General features: G+C 40.2%; 1 protein-coding gene across 7 annotated transcripts; it reads right to left on the minus strand.

Annotated features, from left to right (window-relative positions):
* Positions 1–2,829: 2,829 nt before the first annotated feature.
* LOC144213377 (uncharacterized) lies at positions 2,830–19,426 on the minus strand. Of its 7 annotated transcripts, none has more exons than XR_013329943.1 (4): positions 19,021–19,426; positions 11,884–12,264; positions 7,060–7,203; positions 2,830–4,388 (listed from the first exon to the last, which is right to left on the minus strand). XR_013329943.1 is itself a non-coding variant. In XM_077741809.1 (4 exons), exons 1-3 carry the CDS (start codon positions 19,151–19,153, stop codon positions 7,063–7,065), a joined length of 915 nt encoding a protein of 304 aa, XP_077597935.1. In that variant the 5' UTR covers positions 19,154–19,426; the 3' UTR covers positions 2,830–4,388; positions 7,060–7,062. The 7 variants fall into 7 exon arrangements, 6 of the variants coding, with proteins under 6 accessions (XP_077597935.1, XP_077597934.1, XP_077597932.1 ...); XM_077741809.1 differs by having other exon boundaries at positions 11,624–12,264; XM_077741808.1 differs by lacking the exon at positions 7,060–7,203 and having other exon boundaries at positions 12,100–12,264.
* Between the last annotated feature and the right edge of the window lie 757 nt (positions 19,427–20,183).

Raw genomic sequence — 20,183 nt, forward strand, 5'->3', positions numbered from 1 at the left:
CTAAATTAACGGCATTTTGGATGAAACCTCTAATACGAAACCCAGACAGTCACAGAAGTTTATTGGTTCGTATTTGACAAAATATCCCATGTTGGAGCCATCGCCAAAAAGACCAACATTTGCGCATTGCACTACATCCAAGTGTTCAGCGTGACAAGTTGGAATTACTGACAATAGAACACACGTAGAAGGACCCAAACACAAGCATAAATGTATTTTCATTATGCTGTACTTTTTCAATAGATTGCAAAAATGCAGTTTTTCAATTAATGTACAAATATGATTGATTTATATTTCCTGCTTCTTTTTATCTCCATTTTATAACAATTTTGCCTGGATCGCATTCACTTTAGAAACACTCTGGAATCGGGGCATGTCTACTCCTGAAATGGGGTCGGCGGAGGTTGGCACCTTTGATTTATGTTGTTGTTGTTGAGCCACCCAGGCGCCTAAGGGTTACCCTCAGCCACGCGAGCGCTGCCACTGGAACGCGGATTAGTTCATCCGGGGGGTAGCCGGAGGAGGGGGCAGTCGAATATCTCCGGCTGGATGAAAACGTAGCGTGCCACGTTCCTGGTTGGCAGGTCTGGGTGGTATTTTGTTGGATTCACAGGCTGCGCCAAGCGAGCCCCTCTCAGGCGACACCACGTGAACGCTTCCAACTTTGTCTCCCTTTGATATCTGTGCGATTGGTTTGATTGATTAGTTTTAAGAGTCAGCTTGTGGAACCTGGAGTGAGAAGAAGCAGAGTAGTGCACGGGAAACATGCTGTGATCATAACTCAGAGGTCATTGAATCAAAACCATCCTCCGCTACGAACAGTATTTTTTTTTTTGCAGAAAAAAACTACCCCACTTTCAAGGTTTACTTTGAATTTGGAATGTTGAAGTTACAGTATTATCACACTGTAGAAAGAAAACTATCTTTTATTTTTTATGAATTTGTCAAATTGTTCAAATAAATGTATTCCTTTTACTCTTAGTTTTAAATCTTAGCAAATAACGTTTCTATTTTTTTGTCACCTTTGAATTTGGAAAGCTGATTTTGTCATCAATAAGACCCAAAAAGTATGTTTCACCAAAAAGAGAGCTGTATTGGAACTACCAAAAATATTACGCGTTAAATCGGTTTAAAAACATGATTGATCTTATAGTATGACAAAAGTACATTGTACCACTTATTTATTTTGAGCAAATTAATAGACTTTCACACACACCATATTTCTACTAATGTTTCTTAGATCCTAGATTCAATATATAAATAATTTTCATTAAAATGTATGTTTGAATAACACTCAATTTTTTATTGGATTTGCTAGCAAATTTAATCGACAAAAACTACAATTTTTCAAATTTCTTAGGCATGTCTTTAACTGTGAAGACATATTTTCCATGTTATTTAAATCACATTATTGATTATTTACTTTCTAATTTCCTAATTTAGGCTCTACTATATCGGATAGAATTGTGAAGTAAATAAAATCTTCAACAACACTCAATTTGCTTATACAGTAATACCATGACACACGAGTGTACCAACATATGATAAAATTAGAGGTATGAGAAAAATTCTGAGCAAATTTTTGACTTAAAATATGAGATATTTGAGATATGAGCACACCAAATGTTTCCTGATCGGTGGAAAATTAGAACAATTAAGATGTTTTTCCATTGTCACATTCTGTTTTGTTTTTTTTCTTGGATGGAAACGGATCAATTTGTATTTTGTTAATTTCTATGGGAAGAATTGACTTGACATATGAGTAAATTGACATACTAGCTCGATCCCGCAGTAAATTCATAGCTTAATGTATTACTGTATTTGAATTAAAACACAAGATTTTCAGAATGCAAATTACAATAATACTTCGATTACAATGATCTTTCATATGGACATTGATAAAGCAAGCCAAGTCGTGATTGGCCACTGTTTATCATACCACATTTGCGTATTTTAAGTCTATCATTTCGACTTAATCTCTGGCAAGAAGCTGAGCAGGGAAAGGATTTCTGACCAATGTGGGTAATTGTGTTCTTAAGATATTCCTGCAACAAATTGGGCAAAAAAGGGCTTTTCTCCTGTGTAGTTTGTTAAGTCTTCTTTTTGGGTTCCCTTATGTGAATATCTTGGAACATTAACTGCGCCTGGAAAATGTTTTTAAATTGTGTAGCTTTTTAATTGGGCTGTTTTAGTGAATCCGTGGCCACAGACTGAGAAGGAAAACATTGTTCTACAGTCTGGGTCAATAAGTGTTCTTTTAAGCTTCCCCTTTGGGAAAATGTTCGACCACATCCTGAGCAGGAAGATGTTTTTTTGCCAGTGTGGGTTCTTGTGTGGCCTTCTAAGTGGTGCTGTATAGAAAAGGCTTTTCAACAGTGTGGGTTCTTAAATGGGTTTTTAAGCTTTCCTTGTCTGTGAATCCTCGACAACAAACTGAACATGAAAATGACTTTTTACCAGTGTGTGTTCTTGTGTGGCTTTTTAAAGATTGCCCTTGAGAAAAGGCATGACCACAAATTGAACACTAAAATGTTTTTTCACCAGTGTGTGTTCTTGCGTGTGATGTTACGCTTCTTTTGTTTGTGAACGCTTGACCGCAAACTGAACAAGAAAATGGTTTTTCACCAGTGTGGGTTCTTGTGTGTCGTTTTAAACTTGCCTTCGCATTAAATGTTTTAGCACAAAATGAGCATGAAAATGGTTTTTCACCAGTGTGGTTTCTTGTGTGTCTTTTTAAACTTCCCTTCTCATTAAATGTTTTAGCACAAACTGAGCATGAAAATGGTTTTTCACCAGTGTGGGTGCTAAGGTGGACTTTTAAGCTTGTCATTTGTGTGAATCTTTGACCACAAACTGAACACGAAAATGGTTTTTCACCAGTGTGTGTTCTTGCATGTCTATTTAAGTGTCCCTTCTGTGCGAATGCTTGACCACATACTGAGCAAGAAAATGTTTTTTCACCAGTGTGGTTACTTGCGTGATATTTTAAACTTTTTTTGCGTGCGAACAATTGACCGCAAACTGAACAAGAAAATGGTTTTTCACCAGTGTGGGTTCTTGTGTGTGCTTGTAAATCTTGCTTTTGAGAAAAGGCACGATCGCAAGTTGGACACGAAAATGGTTTTTCACCAGTGTGGGTTCTTGTGTGTATTTTTAAATTTCCCTTCTCAGTAAATTTTCTACCACAAACTGAGCATGCAAATGGTTTTCACCAGTGTGGGTTCTTGTGTGTATTTTTAAGTGATCATTCTCTTTATATCTTTTACCACAAACTGAACACCAAATTGGTTTTTCACCAGTGTGTGTTCTTGCATATCTATTTAAGTGTCCCTTCCGTGCGAATGCATGACCACAAACTGAGCAAGAAAATGGTTTTTTACCAGTGTGATTACTTGCGTGAGATTTTAAGATTTCTTTGCGTGCGAACACTTGACCGCAAACTGAACAAGAAAATGGTTTTTCACCTGTGTGGGTTTTTGTGTGCCTTTTTAAGCTTCCCTTCTGCGTGAATGTTTGACCACAAACTGAACACGAAAATGGTTTTTCAACAGTGTGGGTTCTTGTGTGCATTTTAAATTTTCCCTTGTGTGTAAATATTTTTCCACAAACTGTACATGATAAGGATTTCTCCCCAGTGTGGCTCCTCATATGTCTTTTCAAAGAAGACTTTTTACCAAAAGTTTTCCCACACTGTAAGCAGTTGCAGAGTTTGTCGCCCCTGGGATTTTTCTTGACATCTTCAACATCATCATTGTCAAAAAGCAAGTTGTTGTCATCTGATAAAGGAGCAATTACATTTTCTGCTCGCCATCCTTCTATTGAGCTGCCACTCGGAAGCTCCGCCCCTCTGTTGGTCACACCCAGATCATCTTCACTCTTGAAAGGCTCACTAGTTGACCATTTGACACAGTCCTCGTTATTGATTGGAGGTTGCTCTTCTCTTTTGCACTGTTCAGGGAACTCTGGCTCCTGCTCTATAATTTGAGGAAAAGTTGCGGCGTTTCCAGGCTCCACCCCTACGCCAGCCACGCCCAGATAACCCCACTTCACGGACTCACCAGGTGACCAGGTGACATAATCTTCCTCATTTTTGATTGGAAGTTGCTCATCTATAATTGTTTGTTGAGAGAACTCTGGCCCCTCCTCTTTAATTTGGGGCCATGATGAGGTGTTTGTAGGCTCCGCCCCTCCGCTGGCCTCACCCAGATCGTCTTGCCTCGTCAAGGCCTCACCAGGTGACCAGGTGACATCATCTTCCTCTTTTTGGATTGGAAGTTGCTCTTCTCTTATTTGTTGTTGAGGGAACTCTGACTCCTTCTCTTTGATTCGGGGGAGCTCTTTAAGGCCAAAAAACTCTTGCCCATCAGGACTAACATTTTCCCTGAAACCTGCAAAGACAAAAAGATATGTATCACTACATGTAATGGATGTATTTATCAGATTATGGTTGATTATTTGGCAATAATATATGCCAGAAAAGTCATGTTTTAGATGTGATCCAGTCATCCGGTACACAATCTAATAACAAAATAGTGGTGACATTCAGATTATGTTGATTATTAAAAATATTTGATCCTTTTCATTCATTGTTATTCATCACATAAACATCCAAAATTATTCCAAAATCTATTTTTTTCACACTGACCTAATTTCACCGAACAGCTTCCTGTTCGAGTGATGCAAAAATAAGTAATGTAATGTTTTCAATCGCATAATTTTATGAGGTGAATTGTTTTTAACCACTATGGGTTCTTATATGGGATTTTACATTCTGCCGATGAGAAAAGGCTTGACCACAAAAGGAGCATGAAAATTGTTTTTCACAAGTGTGGGTTCTTGTGTGTATTTTTAAACTTCCCTCCGTTGTAAAGGTTTGACTAACAAACTGAGCACGAAAATGGTCTTTCACCAGTGTGGGGCCTTAGGTGTATTTTTAAGCTTTTCTTCAATTAGAACGCTTGACCACAAACGGAGCACAAAAATGTTTTTTTGCCAGTGTGGCTCCTCATGTCTTTTCAAATTACTTTTTCCCAAACGTTTTCCCACACAGAGCATTTGCAGCCACAGGGATTTGCTTAAAACTTTGCTCGTCATGAACCACGCTATCTCCATCTGGTGGAGGAGCGACGACGTTGTCTACTTGCATTCCATTTGCTAAGATGCAAAGTTTTAGTTGTGAGGCCGACGCGTGAACCGCTCATCCGCCGGGCCGCCCCTTCATAGATATTTATCATTACATTTTATTATTACTAAATCATTTATGTGTAGTAGACATGCACCTGCTTAGGGCAGGCGGTGTGTGCCAATAGCGAGCAATGATGATGTTGCTCACACTGGTAATCAGTGTGCTCAGGAAGGCTGTCTTTCTGCCCAGACAAACAAAAAAGTAGAGGGAACATTGGGTTGTTTGCACTTAGACATGTAGTTTATTTGTTTCTAGAACAGACATGGGCAAACTACGGCCTGTTAGGTTTTGTTCTTGCAGACATTTTCACGTGTGGATTCTGATGATGGCAGCACTTTTGTTTGTAGCTGCTAGCTAAAATAAGCTAAGATAAAGTAGGGTGCAAAGCTTTAACGGGTACTTCGACGACTCGAGGACTTGTTTCTTTGATAGCTGCTACCTAATATAAGCTAAGATAAAGCATGAACACACGACCTTTACCCTTAACTGCTAGCTAGGCTAAGCTACATTAGCCCAGAAAATTCCAAATGGTTCTTTGGTGACTTGTTGCTTTGATAGCTGCTAGCTAAACTAAGCTAAATTAGCCTGGAAAAGCATTCGGCGACGTATTCCTTTGATAGCCGCTAGGCTTAGCTAAAGTAGTGCGCACAGGTCCAACGAGTTCTTGGATGACCCGGACTTGTTCCTTTGGTAGCTGCTAGCTAGGCTAAGCCAAAGAAGGTTTTGCTGATAGTGATGGGACGATCGACACTGGTCACAACATTAATGGTAACAGTATTATGTTATCTCACAGATGTCTACATAGTGCATTGACAACAATTTTCTTTAGAATTGAAACAGTTCTAAGACAAGTGTTACACACAATTCCAATGATACTGATAGTAATAAAACACATGTAACCTTCCAATCTAAAACACTTCTTTAGAAGTAGCACTTTTACGACAAGTAACATTGTTAACATAATACATATCAAACATATCAGTTCATTCACCATTACTAATGGCAATAAAACACAATTATGTTGTCATAACACGTTACAGGAAACATTGCCTACAGAAACAGAATGTTGTCTTTGGTTTGGTTTTACTCCCAACACACCCCAAGTGATGCCAATGAAGACAAGCATCACATACAACTGATGGCTTACTGTGGAGGTTATCGCCCTAGTTGTTGCACAAGTACACAATTGTTAACAAATACTCATAATATTTGGCAGTTATAGTTTATTTTATTAGTGGTAAACTCACCAAATTTTACATTGATCAAATTGACAGTTAAAAAACATTCTGTTCACTCAATTAGCATGCAATTGATAGATTTTGACATTGGGTGAATCTGTAATTAATGACTATTAATTAACATTGGGTGAATAGGGGATTTTATTAACCATTCAACCAATCTAATTGAAATTTGATGTGTTATTGCCACTTATAAAATAAACAATAACTGCCAATTATTGTGAGTGCTGCTTTAGAAATGGAAGAAATATTGCCAAATTTCAATTTTCGTAATGGATTGACTTTGCCTATAGTAGTATCCCTGTGTTTTGATGACTCAAAGACAAATCAGACCAATATTAATATAATGCTCAGATAGTGGACTGTTATTTGATAAAAGTTGCAAAAATATGAAAGGAGGGTAAGGGTTTATTATATAAATAAATAAGATATACTGTCCCGCCAGCTAAATATCCATATGGGGCCATATAGGCTATTTGGCCGGTCACCGGCCAAATGGTCCCAGGGACTTTTTGACCGGTTACCGGCTACCGGGCCACTGCCATAATAATTTTACATCAATAGAATACTTTTAAGCCTAGAGATATTTTTTCATTAAACATTGAGGGAATTAATGGGAATAAAAAGTCAACCCACGTTCTAGTCTACATCCTTTGAGGTCAAAAAGTTCCTCCTGGAACTTTTGGCCGTTTCGTTCCTGCGGACATCTCCACGCGTATTAGCCAGGAAAATTCCAACGAGTACTTCAGTGACTTGTTTCTCTGATAGCTGCCAGCTAACCTAAGATAAAGCATAAACAATCATTTCACGACTTGCTCCTTCGATTGCTGCGAAGCTTAGCTAAAGTAGTGCGCAAAGGTCCAACGAGTTCTTGAACGACCCGGACTTGTTCCTTTGCTAGCTGCTATTCAAGCTAAGCTAAAGAAGGTTTTGCTGATAGTGATGGGACGATCGAAACTAGTGCGTCAGCACTGCGACGAGAGTTCAAGAGTGAAAGCCGGAAGAAGGGCGTGTATAGCTTTAAGAAAGAATCACATGACCGGTAAGAGAATGTATTGTTTGGCCAAAGTGTTTAGTATTAAGAAATAAACAGTATCAAAGTTTCATATGTCTGTTTGACGGGCTTTTGCATAATTATGATCGATTTATCAAAGGGACAACTCGTTCTAAGAACTTTTCCTCCGTGTGGACTCATTTTGACCGTGTGACGCAAAACGAAATCATTTTTTCCCAATGATTTAACAGTTAACAAAAATGTGGATGAGTTAAAAGTTGTTCCACAAATTTGATCTATTTTACATCTCCGTTTGGAATTAAAAAAAAAAAAGGATTTTTTCTTTTTACCTGCAATGATTTTATAACCACTACAGGGTTCACGAATGGGTGACCAACACGGTGCTGACACTGTCAATAGTAAGAATTTCTTGAAAAGAAATAACTATGTCTAGTAAGGTTCTCTGTTTTTTATTCTCCCATTATTAATAACACAGTGTAGATGTATATTTGGAAACATCAAAATAGTTGCGAAATATTTTTCAATCGAAATAGCAATTGTAAGTATATATATGATCAATACTGTTGTTGATGCTACAATGTCATTTGTTTGTGTGTGTGTGTTTAGTTTTTTTAGGCGATAAAATAATTTATTAAATAGCAATTCATTTACATTCATTTTTGGTCCAGGTTTGCTTTTATTATGATAAGTTCGTTTTCTCAATGGTCTTGTATTGTTAACTTAAAGTACTAAAGTACACAGAATGAAGGACACAATAGTCTTAGTTCTAATCATTTCTATTCCTAAGTAGTCATGTACAATATATTTTCAAAAAGTGGTGGCTTATGTTTCTTATCAGCAATCATTGGCATGTTCAAAAATGAAGTCAAATTTGTATAAGTGTCAATTAGGAAAATCACCTTTCACATTTGTAATTAATTGTGTTGAAATGAGTTGAAACTAAATGAAATTAAATGTTAAGTCTTCCAATAGATACAACACGTGGAATTGTGGATGTTATTTTTTTGTAAAGCTGCATGTGCAAGTGTGTTAACAATAACAATGATTCTGACCAGTACTAATATAGAGGATTTATGACTTGGAACAGCAATATGTCTTGTAATCTATTTGTATGTTATGTAATGGTGAATGTGTATACTAATAAAGATTATGTGATTTAAATTTGGGGTGCTTTGTTTCATGTCGTGTGTTTACTAAATATCTCTAGGGGTGTACTTAGTCACATAAAGGGTGGATTTTAAAGATATTTTATATTATTGTGGTGTCACAAAGATGTCTTAAGAGGGGTATTTAATAATAACTTATTTAAATGTCTATACCTGAGACAATCGGTTAGTATTCACAACAAAACTGTATGTAATTCTGTTTGTTCTTAAGAAATAAGTATTCTAATAAGTGTGTGTCAAGCATGTCACATGACTGACTACCTATCTAAGGATGGAATTATTCTATGAAAGGCTGGATCTATTTAGTATAGTGGAGCTCAGCCTCTCGGTAAGTGATTAGTTTGTTAGTTCTAATGGGTATGTATCATAGTAGAGACACTTCCCTACTTACGAACATTCAACTTACGAACAAACCGTACTATGAACATGTCTGCGAATTGGGTTTTTGTGAAAAAATGTTCACAAGTTCGATTTTGCATTGCGTGCCTTTTTCCGAGTAGTGTTTCTTCCCACCGCTAATACTGACGCCTGGCTCTGTGAGAGCCTCCTTCTCTGCAGTGCGGAAGTGCGTGACGTATCTCCAGTGCGCAAAGAACCTTTTTCATTTTTATCATCAATATCTCGTGCATCCATTATTCAATATGATTGGTGAAAAGCGAAAAGCTTCTAGTAAGGGAAGTGCAAGGAAGAGGGAAGCCATTTAATTCGAAACAAAAACAAAAGTGGCAATAATAAGGAAGCTTGATGTGTGTGAGAAAGTGGTGAGCGTTGCACGGGAATACAACATGAATCGTTAGGACGTCAGTACCATTTATGAACAGAAAGATCGGGTAGCAGGACCTAAATATTGAACATTGCACAAAGGTTGCAAATCAATTGAATGATGCCATATAGTGCTACCGCATCATTTATGATGGAACAAAAAGAAAACTGCAATCGTCATTAGATAGCTTCTTTTGGCCAGTTTCTAGTAAATCCCTCTCTCTCTCTCTCTCGAATGTATACAGTACTGTATGTATTCTCTCAATTTTATTAAATGTTTTTTTCAGTACAAACCAATGCCGGTTAGTTATAAAAGCCTTAAACATACAAATGCACTTATATAAACCTTAAATATAAACATACAAATTAAACATAAATTATAATACAAAATATAGCACTGAATCAACTTCAATTTGAACAATTTCAATATATGAACACTTTCAACTTATGAACAAGCGATCGGAACCTAACTCGTTCGTAAGTAGGGGAGCAGTACAGTAATACCTTGACATACAAGTGTTCCAACATACGGGACAAATTTCAGATATGAACCTACCAGGTGGTTCCCAAATGAGTCAGTAGTAAATTAGAACAAATTTGATGTTTTTTGTAGGATGGAAATGGCTTAATTTATATTTTGTTCATTTCTATGGGAAGAATTGACTTGAGATACGAGTCAATTGACATACTAGTTCAATCCCGCAATGAACTAGTATCTTAAGGTAATACTGTATTTGAAGTGTGGATTGTTATTACACATTAAAGAGTGTAAACTTGATTTTCAGAATGCAAAATTCAATTATACTTTGATTACAATGATCTTTCATACAGAATTTGATAAAGCAAGCAAACCCTTCCTTGGCTATTGCTTGTCACAACACATTTACATCTTTTAAGTCTATCCTTACGACTTAATCTCTGGCAAGAAGCTGAGCAGGAAAGGGGTTTCTGACTGATGTGGGCAATTATGTTTTTAAGATATACCTGCCACAAATTGAGCAAAAATGTGCTTTTCTCCTGTGTGGGTTGTTGAGTCTTCTTTTTAGGTTCCCTTATGTGAAAATGTTGAAACTTTAACAGCGCCTGAAAAATGTTTTGGAATTGTGCAGCTTTTTAATTGGGCTGTTGTAGCGCATCTGTGGTCACAGACTGAGCAGGAAAACATTGTTCTCCAGTGTGGGTTAATAAGTGTTCTTCAAAGGTTCTCTTTTCGGAAAATGTCCGACCACAAACTGAGCAGGAAAATGGCTTTTTACCTGTGTGTACTTATGTGCCTTTTTAAGTTTTGCTGTTGAGAAAATGATTTACCACAAACAGAACACGAAAATGGCTTTTCACCAGTGTGGGTTCTTGCATGCCTATTTAAGTGTCCCATCTGTGTGAATCTTTTACCACAAACTGAACACGAAAATAGTTTTTCACCAGTGTGGGTTGTTGTGTGTCTTTTTAAGCTTCCCTCCTCTGTGAATCTTTGACCACAAACTGAACATGAAAATGGTTTTTCACCAGCGTGGGTTATTACGTGTCTTTTTAAGCTTCCCTTCTGTGTAAATCTTTCACCACAAACTGAACACGAAAATGTTTTTTCACCAGTGTGGGTTGTTGTGTGTCTTTTTAAGCTTCCCTTCTCTGTGAATCCTTGACCACAAACTGAACATGAAAATGTTTTTTCACCAGTGTGGGTTCTTGTGTGTCTGTTTAAGCTTCCCTTCTGTGTGAATCTTTCACCACAAACTGAACACGAAAATGGTTTTTCACCAGTGTGGGTTATTACGTGTTTTTTTAAGCTTGCCTTCACTGAGAATCTTTGACCACAAACTGAACATGATAATGGTTTTTCACCTGTGTGTGTTCTTGCATGGTTAATTAAGCTTCCCTTCACAGTGAATCTTTGACCACAAACTGAACACGAAAATGGTTTTTCACCAGTGTGTGTTCTTGCATGGTTAATTAAGCTTCCCTTCACAGTGAATCTTTGACCACAAACTGAACACGAAAATGGTTTTTCACCGGTGTGGGTTCTTGTGTGTCTATTTAAGCTTCCCTTCTCTGTGAATGCTTTACCACAAACTGAGCATGAAAATGGTTTTTCACCCGTGTGGGTTCTTGCGTGTATTTTCAAATAAGACTTTTTCCCAAAGGTATTCCCACACTGAAAGCATTTGCAAAGTTTGTCACCGCTGGGATTTTTCATATCTTCATCATCATCATCATCAACATCAAGCAACTTGTTGCCATCTGATAAAGGAGAAATTACATTTTCTGCTCGCCATCCTTCTGTTAAGCTGCCGTTCAGAAGCTCCACCCCTCTGTTGGCCACGCCCAGATCATCTTCACTCTCGAAAGATTCCACAGTTGAACATTTGACACATTCGTTTTTGATTGGAGGTTGGTCTTCTCTTTTGCACTGTTGAGGTAACTCTGGCCTCTCCTCTTTAATTTGGGGCCATACTGAGGCGTTTGCAGGCTCCGCCCCTTCACTGACCACGCCCAGATAATTCCTTTTCACGGACTCACCTGGTGACCAGGTGAAATGATCTTCCTCCTTTTTGATTGGAAGTTGCTCTTCAATTTGTTTTTGAGGGAACACTGGCTCCTCCTCTTTGATTTGGGGGAGCTCAACTTCCCCTTCAAGGTCAACAGACTGCTGCCCATCAGCACCAAGATCATTGTTTGCAGGCTCCACCCCTCCGCTGGCCACGCCCAGAACATCTTCCCTCTTCACGAACTCACCAAGTGACCAGGTGAAATGATCTGCCTCCCCTTTGAATGGATGTTGCTTGTCTCTCATTTGTTGTTGAGGGAACACTGGCTCCTCCTCTTTGATTTGGGGGAGCTCAACTTCCCCTTCAAGGTCAACAGACTGCTGCCCATCAGCACCAAGATCATTTCCGAAACCTGCAAAGACAAAGATAATTGACTTATAATTTTCTAATTACATTAATCCCTCGCTACTTCGCGCTTCAGCTATCGCGGACTCAGAGCTTCGCAGATTTTTTTCAGGAAAAAAATTAATAAAAAATTTAAAGATATTAAATTAAAATTATAAATTACATCATCTTACAAGGTGTGGAAACAAAATATTCAATTAGAATTAGTAATTTCATCATTTTATAAATTTTAAAACAAAAAATGCATGTATGCGCAAAGCCTCATGGGGGATCACGGCCGCATCACGGGCATAAGCGCGCAAGCTGATTGCTCACTGAATGTACTCGACTCCCCATTGGCCCATTCACCACGGAAGCCCAAGCTTCTCCCGATGCCCATTCTCAGTCCACGCTTATCTCGTGCTGTACAGTACGCTTCTCGCCAAGTTAAGCGCAAAAGTTTTGTGAAACCCTTCGTGATGCCTCCCAAACGCTCTCCATCCCTTGGTGCTTCTAGTGAGCCGAAGAAAAGGCGAAAGATGTTAACCATTACCGAAAAAGTGAGTTTATTGGACAACTTGAGAGCAGGAAGTAGCTACGCTAGCGTAGCTCGACATTGCGGCCTGAATGAATCCACGGTGCGGTACATAAAAAAGGAGGAGAAGAACATCCGCAAAACTGCTGCAACATCTTTCACGAAAGATGCCAAAAGGGTTGTGAACACCCAGAATAAAGTCATGGTGCGAATGGAAAATCCACTGGTTATCTAGATCCGTGATTGTTGGGCGAAGCAAGTCAGCCAGGACGGAAACTTAATCCGTAGCAAGGCTAAATCTTTGTCCGACGCCATGGTGCATGCGAGTGGTGACGACGCCGTCAGCGTTCTGGATGAGGAAGACGTCGACGAAGGTGATCCTCTGCCCGGTGCCTCAAGCCAGACTAACCCACGACCACGTACGGTTTTCACTGGCAGCAGGGGCTGGCTTGAGAGGTTTAAGCGGCGAGTCGGACTAAGGAATGTGTCGCTGCATGGAGATGCAGCCTCTGCAGACGGAGCAGCAGCGAGGCGCTATGTTGAGGAGGTGTTTCCGGGAATGATAGAAGAAAATGGCTATGTCCCGGAGCAAGTTTTCAACAAGGATGAAACTGGACTCTACTGGAAGAGGATGCCGTCCCGAACCTTTCTCTTCAAGGATGAACTCAATAAGACACGTTTCAAAGCCCACAAGGATCGGGTGACTCTGCTCTTGTGTGGCAATGCAGCAGGATTCATGCTGAGGCCCGGCCTGATCCACAGGTCACTGAATCCTCGCGCATTGAAGAACAAGAACAGAGCGTTACTTCCAGTCTACTGGATGTCCAACAAAAAAGCATGGATCAACAAGTCCCTCACACTTGATTGGTTCTTTCACTCTTCCATACCACAGGTAAAGTTTTACCTAGCTGAAAAGGGACTGGCCTTCAAAGTGGTTCTCCTCATGGACTGTGCAGGAGGTCATGCAGCTAATTTGCACCATGAAGGGGTGCAGGTGCAGTTCCTGTCAGGTTTAGAACCATATACATTCAATAACTTCGGATCAGAGGTAGCACACGCAGAGTCGGCTTGATGAGATTTTCAAAGACTTCAGCTGAAGGAGGTGTCAGAATAGCCAGCTCTGGGGGATGAGTCCATCCCCCAGCGTGACCAGTTCGAATCCCTACCTACCTCCAACAGTTGAGCTAGTTTTACTAACAAAGGGTCATGTGACCTAGGTACTTAAGGCGGGAAGAGATGAACAAAGAAATGGGTCTGTCTTGGTATATGACGTGCCCCTAACTCATAGGTCTCATGAAGGAAATTTCCACTTGGCTATCCAAAATTCTATCCTAGTGACTATTATAAATTCTATACTCCACAGTTTCTTCCCCCAACACCACTTCCCTTATACAGCCCATGGATCAGGGGGTTATTAGGGCCTTCAAAGCCCTCTACAATAGGGCGACAATGGAGGGTCTCATCTTCTTCATTGAAGAGCCCGACGAGACCTTCAGCATGAAATCTTATTGGAAGGACTACATCATAGCCACGTGTCTGACTAACATTCAGAATGCCCTAAAGGACATGAAAGAACAGACACTCGTCTCCAGCTGGAGGAAATTGTGGCCAAAGAAAATCACTCATGACGATGAGGGTTTCACGCCTAACGAAATCCATCACTCTGCCGTTGATAAGGCTGTCAGGCTGACTCGGTCAGACTGAAGGCTTCTCGGATATGACGGCTGATGAGATTAAAAATCTCATCGACTGTCACTCAGACCCACTGACAGAGGAGGACCGACAGGAAATGACTAAGTCGGCGAGTGAGGGGGAAGACGAGTCTGCAGGACCTCTTCAATGCTGTCAAAGACCTCCAAAAAAAGGCCAGAGAAATGGACGATAACATGGTGAGGGCCGTCGAGTTCAGCAATCGCATCGATGACGTCATGGCTGTTTATAGGCGCATCTTCACCGACCCAAAAAAAAAACAACATTCACAAATCCCCATAACCCCCATGTTTCTTACACGCAAAAGAACTGCGGAAGATCCATCCGGACTGCTATGATGTTTTTGAATTTCTGAGTTTTCTGAATAAAAGTTTACATTTATTACATTTGCAGTTTTTTTACTGGTTTTTACTGTATGTATACTGTATTTGATTTATTTGTATGCACCAACATAACACCTGCATTCTGATGTGGAATAAAACACCTGAATGAACAGCATATTAGCCTGGTGGTGGTTTTGTACACGCCTTATACCTTTCTTTAAGCATTTTTGAAGGAGCACCCCTACTTTGCGGAAATGCACTTATTGCGGGTGGTCCCGGTCCCCATTAACCGCGATAACCGAGGGAACACTGTAGAGCCACACCTCACCCTCACCTAGCTGGATCAGACGATCTCTGCCCCCCCCCCCCATACACCCCACTCCAGAGCCTAACAAGGCCACAAATAAAGATAATAAAAACGGCCTGAGGACACCCTTTTTCAGCTGCAGGACTGTTTTTCCCTCACCACTTTGGGAACTTTTTGAACACCACAACCTTCCGGACTACATGTACACTGTACTTTCCTACATCAAAAATTGCACGGTCAACGTCACTGTTAATAAACGGGTATGGGCCTTTTCCGAACGAAAAACCCTGGATGACCAACGAGACACAGACACACATCAAATGCCACAACACCGCCTTCAGGTCAGGGGACAAGGCACAATACGGCGCTGCCAGAGCAGACCTGAAGAGATGCACTAAAACGGCCAAGGCAGCGTATATAAGGAACATTGAGGAGCACTTCACAGAAAATAACCCAAAGAAGTGGCGGGGAATACGACATATTACCAACTACATTAACAATAATATGTCTGTTAATGCAGATCCCTCACCAGCAAAGAAACTGAACCGTTTCTTTGCCCACTTTGAGACTGACAAATCAGACCCAGTCTCAACACCACCACCACCCTGCAGCAATACACTGAAGTTCCAGGAACAGAAAGTGAGAATGGTAATACGGTTTGTGAACAACAGGATGGCTGCTGGCCCAGATGGATTACCTGGGAAGGTGCTCAAAGCCTGTGCTGACCAGCTGGCTGGAGTCTTCACAAAAATGTTCGATTGTCCCCTGCAACAATACATCATCCCATCCTGCCTGAAATCTTCCACCATTATCCCTGTCCCCAGAAAGGCAACCATTGACAGCATGAATGATTATAGGCCTGTTCTACTCACGCCTGTGATCATGAAGTGCTTTGAAAAATTGGTCTCCCGCCATATCAGGGATACATCTCCTCCCTTAGTTGAGACTCATCAGTTTGCTTATAGCGCAAACTGGTCCACTGAGGACGCTATAGCTCAACAAACAGCACTGAGCCACCTAGAGCACCTTGGGAATTACGCGAGGATGCTTTTCATTGACTATGGCTCAGCCTTCAACACTATAAAACCGGACATTCTGGCTGACTAACTCTATCACCTTGGACTATCCTCTTCCATCTTCTGCTGCATAAAGAATTTCTTAACCAACCGGCCACAAACTGTTAGACTTGGTCCCCACCTCTCTTCTTACATTACACCGAGCACTGACTCCCCTCAGGGCTGTGTACCGAGTCCTTTTCTGTACTCCCTGTACAAATACGACTGTACACCAACCCACAAGTCTAACTCCATCTTCAAATTTGCTGATGACACCACTGTGGTCGAACTCATCTCAGGGGATGAGTTGGCACACAGAGACCAGGTCAACAAACTGTCTTCGTGGTGCTCGGTGAACAATCTCACACTGAACACCACGAAAAGTAAAGAAATAATCTGTAAAGTTGCGTAAAACATTAATAAGTGCATTTCAAAGGACATACATATTTCCTATTGGCTCTGACAAATCCGCAGCCAAACAGTGACACATAGTGACACCTATGATGGTGGTGACACTGATGATTGTAATAATGATTGAAGGTCCCTATGACATTTAACCGTGACACGTATTGAGAGATTATATGCAAGGATTCGTGACATCCAAATTCCCTATAACAAAGAACAACCTGTCAATAATCATAATGATGTCTTTAACATGTCTCAGTGACTGTTGTACCTTTTCCATGACATCATTGCTGAAACTTAATAAAAGCGCGACTTGGGACTTGGGAAGAAGAGAAGGTCCGCAGAGCCGAGTGCGTGTCCATAATGGACTCGCGCCTCCAACCTTCCCCAGCCGTGCGGTTGCTTTAAAATATAACACAGTCTCATGCCTCGTTTTTCCTTTGTGCACGGTTGGTAAGTATGGGGATCTGTAACTTCAGACCCAACATAATCCTGGACTTTGGCTAACACAGCACAGATCTAGCCCCACTCCTCATAAATGGAGTATGTGTAGACAGGGTCCAGTCCTTTAAATTCCTGGGGGTCCACGCGACTGTAAGCTCTCCCGGGCAACATACACCTTGGCGGTGGTGAAGGAGGCTCAGAAACAATTTCCTGAGGGTACTCAGGAGGAACAACTTGGACACTAAGCTTCTGGTGACCTTCTATAGAGCCACTGTAGAGAGCATCCTGGCATATTGCCTCACAGTGTGGTACGCTGGAAGCACGGCAGCAGAAAAAGGCCACGCAGAGAGTGATTAATACTGCCAAGAAGATAGTCGGCTGCTCTCTGCCCTCAATGGAAGACTTGTTACCTCAGCAGAGCGGGAACATTGCTGGCGACCCATACCACCGTGGTCAAAACCTGTTCCAGCTGCTGCCCTCTGGCAGACACTACAGGTCTCACAAAATTATGGACGAATAGGCGTAAGGAGTTTTTTTTCCCAACAGCCATCAGTACTCTGAACTTGCGTTAAAACGACACACAAACCTTTCTGCGTAATAACTTCGGGGTGAGGTAACATGAAGGGCGTTGGGCGGTGATCTGCCTTTTACTGGCTGACTGAAGGTAAGTGAGGAGATAGTGAGAGGTAAGTGATAGTTTTTTTTTTCTTTGTTGGGATCTGCGAGGCAACCTTTTTCTGCAGTCGCCGGGATTTGGTTCCGCTCGGGGTGATGCGAAGTATCCATCATGGCAGAATGTCAACAAGTCTGAAATTATCACTTATTAGGGCTTTTTGTCGGGAAAGCGCACCTTGTGGAGAAGCACTACCAATTTTGTCATACGCAGCTGGGTATGATGACAATTAGGCTTTTGTCGAGTCGATGATGATGCGGGGTAGACCTGCCAACTGGCTTGATAATTGTTTGTTCATGGCAAGCCATGTGGCCAAACTGGTTTTGCAATTGTTTGTTAAGACAGTGGAATGTAGGATAGGCTAACTAACTGGCCTGGCAATTGTTTGTTCGCACCACGAAATGAAAGATAGCTAGATAGCTGGCCTTGCAATTGTTTGTTCGCCTGATGAAATGCAACATAGGCTGGCTAACATGGTTTGCAAATGTTTCCTTGTATTGTAGAATGTGGCCAACTCGCTTTAGAACTGTTTTTTCGAATCGCGCAATATAAGATAGGCTATGGCAGTTTGTGTGAGCTATAAAAAAATTGTTTGCATAAAACTTAAACCTGCAAATGTCTAACCATATTAGCCAAAAGTTTTGTTTACATGAACTCTGTCCTACATCACTATCTTAGAAATATTAGCCCGTGTTCCTATATAAAGACTGACCCAGTTTTCATTCAGAGATAATGGCGAGGATGACAGACTGTGAGCGGTTCACAGCGGTTTGAGCATTCTCCAAATATGCTGCAGTCCGGTAATAAACCTATTTCCTATTTAAATTGATCTCACTATTTCTTAACCTGTTCCTGAAGTTGTATTTTCTGATCTATCAGATGACAAAACATATGTCCGATTATTATTACTACTATTACAATCATTACTATCATTCCCATCATTCCCACCAATCCCACCATTACCACCATTACCACTATTGCTACTATTACTACTATTATCATTTTACCATATGAAAGAATACAGACGTTTCTTTTTTTCAATTGAAGTGTGTATTTGAGAAATTTGTAAATTGGGGTAAGGCGGTATGGGCTGGAGTTTATTTTGTTGCATGAGTTATTGGAACAATAGACGCAGATAACGTCGTCACACTTGCAAAATATTGTAATCCACGGGTAGTATTCTCAACAGCAGGCTTTTAAAATGGAATTGGGAGATAAGAAAATGTACACATACCTATGTAGTCTCGCATACATTGCAACATCAAGAGAATAACATTTGGACACGGCAAATATAAATCACACCGAGCAAATGCTCATCAAACGTGAACCCACCTTCTAGTCTGTGAAGAATAACTTTTGCTTGCATTAATTTGCAATCGACGGGGTGGTGTTGACGTGTTAGGTCCTGTTTTACGTCAAAAAGTTCCTCCTGCAACTTTGTTGTTGTTGTTTTCACGGCAGCCATTTCGCACACTTGATATCGGCTTTTTTTTATAGAAGCTAGCTCGCGGAGCTAAATAAAGTCGCACAGTTTTAAGATGGATTACTGATGTTGAATCCGTAAAGTTATTAAGGCTAGAAACGTCGTGAATACTTCAGTTCAGTTAAGTGACTGGAATTCGAAGACAAATTAGACGGGCAAAAAGTCAGATATTCGCAGAGTAAGCTCTCCCTATTCGGCCATCTTTATTCCCCCTCGCGTTTCTGGTCAGGGGTGCATGATGGGAAAGACAGTTTCCCGCGACGCAAACCTTCCGTTCAAAATAAGATGTTTAATGTATGTATAATATTCAATCTATATCTGAAAAAAAATGGGCAAAAAATCAATAATGGGAGACACATTGTGTCGGAATCGCTGCTTTTTGTCTATATGCTGTGTCTTTTTTAATGGAAATAAAAAAGTGTTATTATCATTCCTAAGGTTTATTGAAACTTTGTATTTTTAAATTGATCTATGATGTATGATGCAGTCCACGAGTCTCAAACCCCTGTTAATATTTATTGTTTGGCTTCACGTATTTTTCCTATATATATGAAATAAATGTGTTAATATTAATAGGACAATACGTATAACTAAGTGGCATATAATTCTCTTATACTGGTATCATTTGTATATTTTAATTTCAATACTGTTAACCTGGCAAAAACTTTGACGTGTCTCTATATATTTAAACAGAGTTTATACCCGAATGGCATTTATAAATTAAATGATTCCGTCATTATCTTGGTTGTATTGATTGTATGAGTTTTTAAAACGAAATGACTGAAAAATATCAGTTGGTCTCATTCGTATTTGAGTCTGACTACCACCAGCATAACATAAAAGGGGAGGTAGGGGGCTTCTACCCCGAAACACGCTTTTCTTTTTCAACTCCTGAATTCATTTTTAATCATTGTACATGGTCAAAAAATAATTGCAGACGCAGGAGGTTTTCCACAAGGAACACTCGATCGTTTGCAAAAGAATGCATGCAAAAGTTGTTCTTCACAGACTA

This window comes from Stigmatopora nigra, chromosome 20 (assembly GCF_051989575.1).
Source record: "Stigmatopora nigra isolate UIUO_SnigA chromosome 20, RoL_Snig_1.1, whole genome shotgun sequence".
In the NCBI taxonomy this organism is placed as follows: domain Eukaryota; kingdom Metazoa; phylum Chordata; class Actinopteri; order Syngnathiformes; family Syngnathidae; genus Stigmatopora; species Stigmatopora nigra.

What these genes read in the sequence shown, in the direction of transcription:
- LOC144213377 (XM_077741805.1), bottom strand. Translation starts at nt 19,153, where the DNA reads ATGGCTGCCGTGAAAACAACAACAACAAAGTTGCAGGAGGAACTTTTT. An exon ending in TATTCTTCACAGACTAGAAG is followed by an intron (nt 12,265 to 19,020) that starts GTGGGTTCACGT and finishes TTGTCTTTGCAG; the next exon opens with GTTTCGGAAATGATCTTGGT.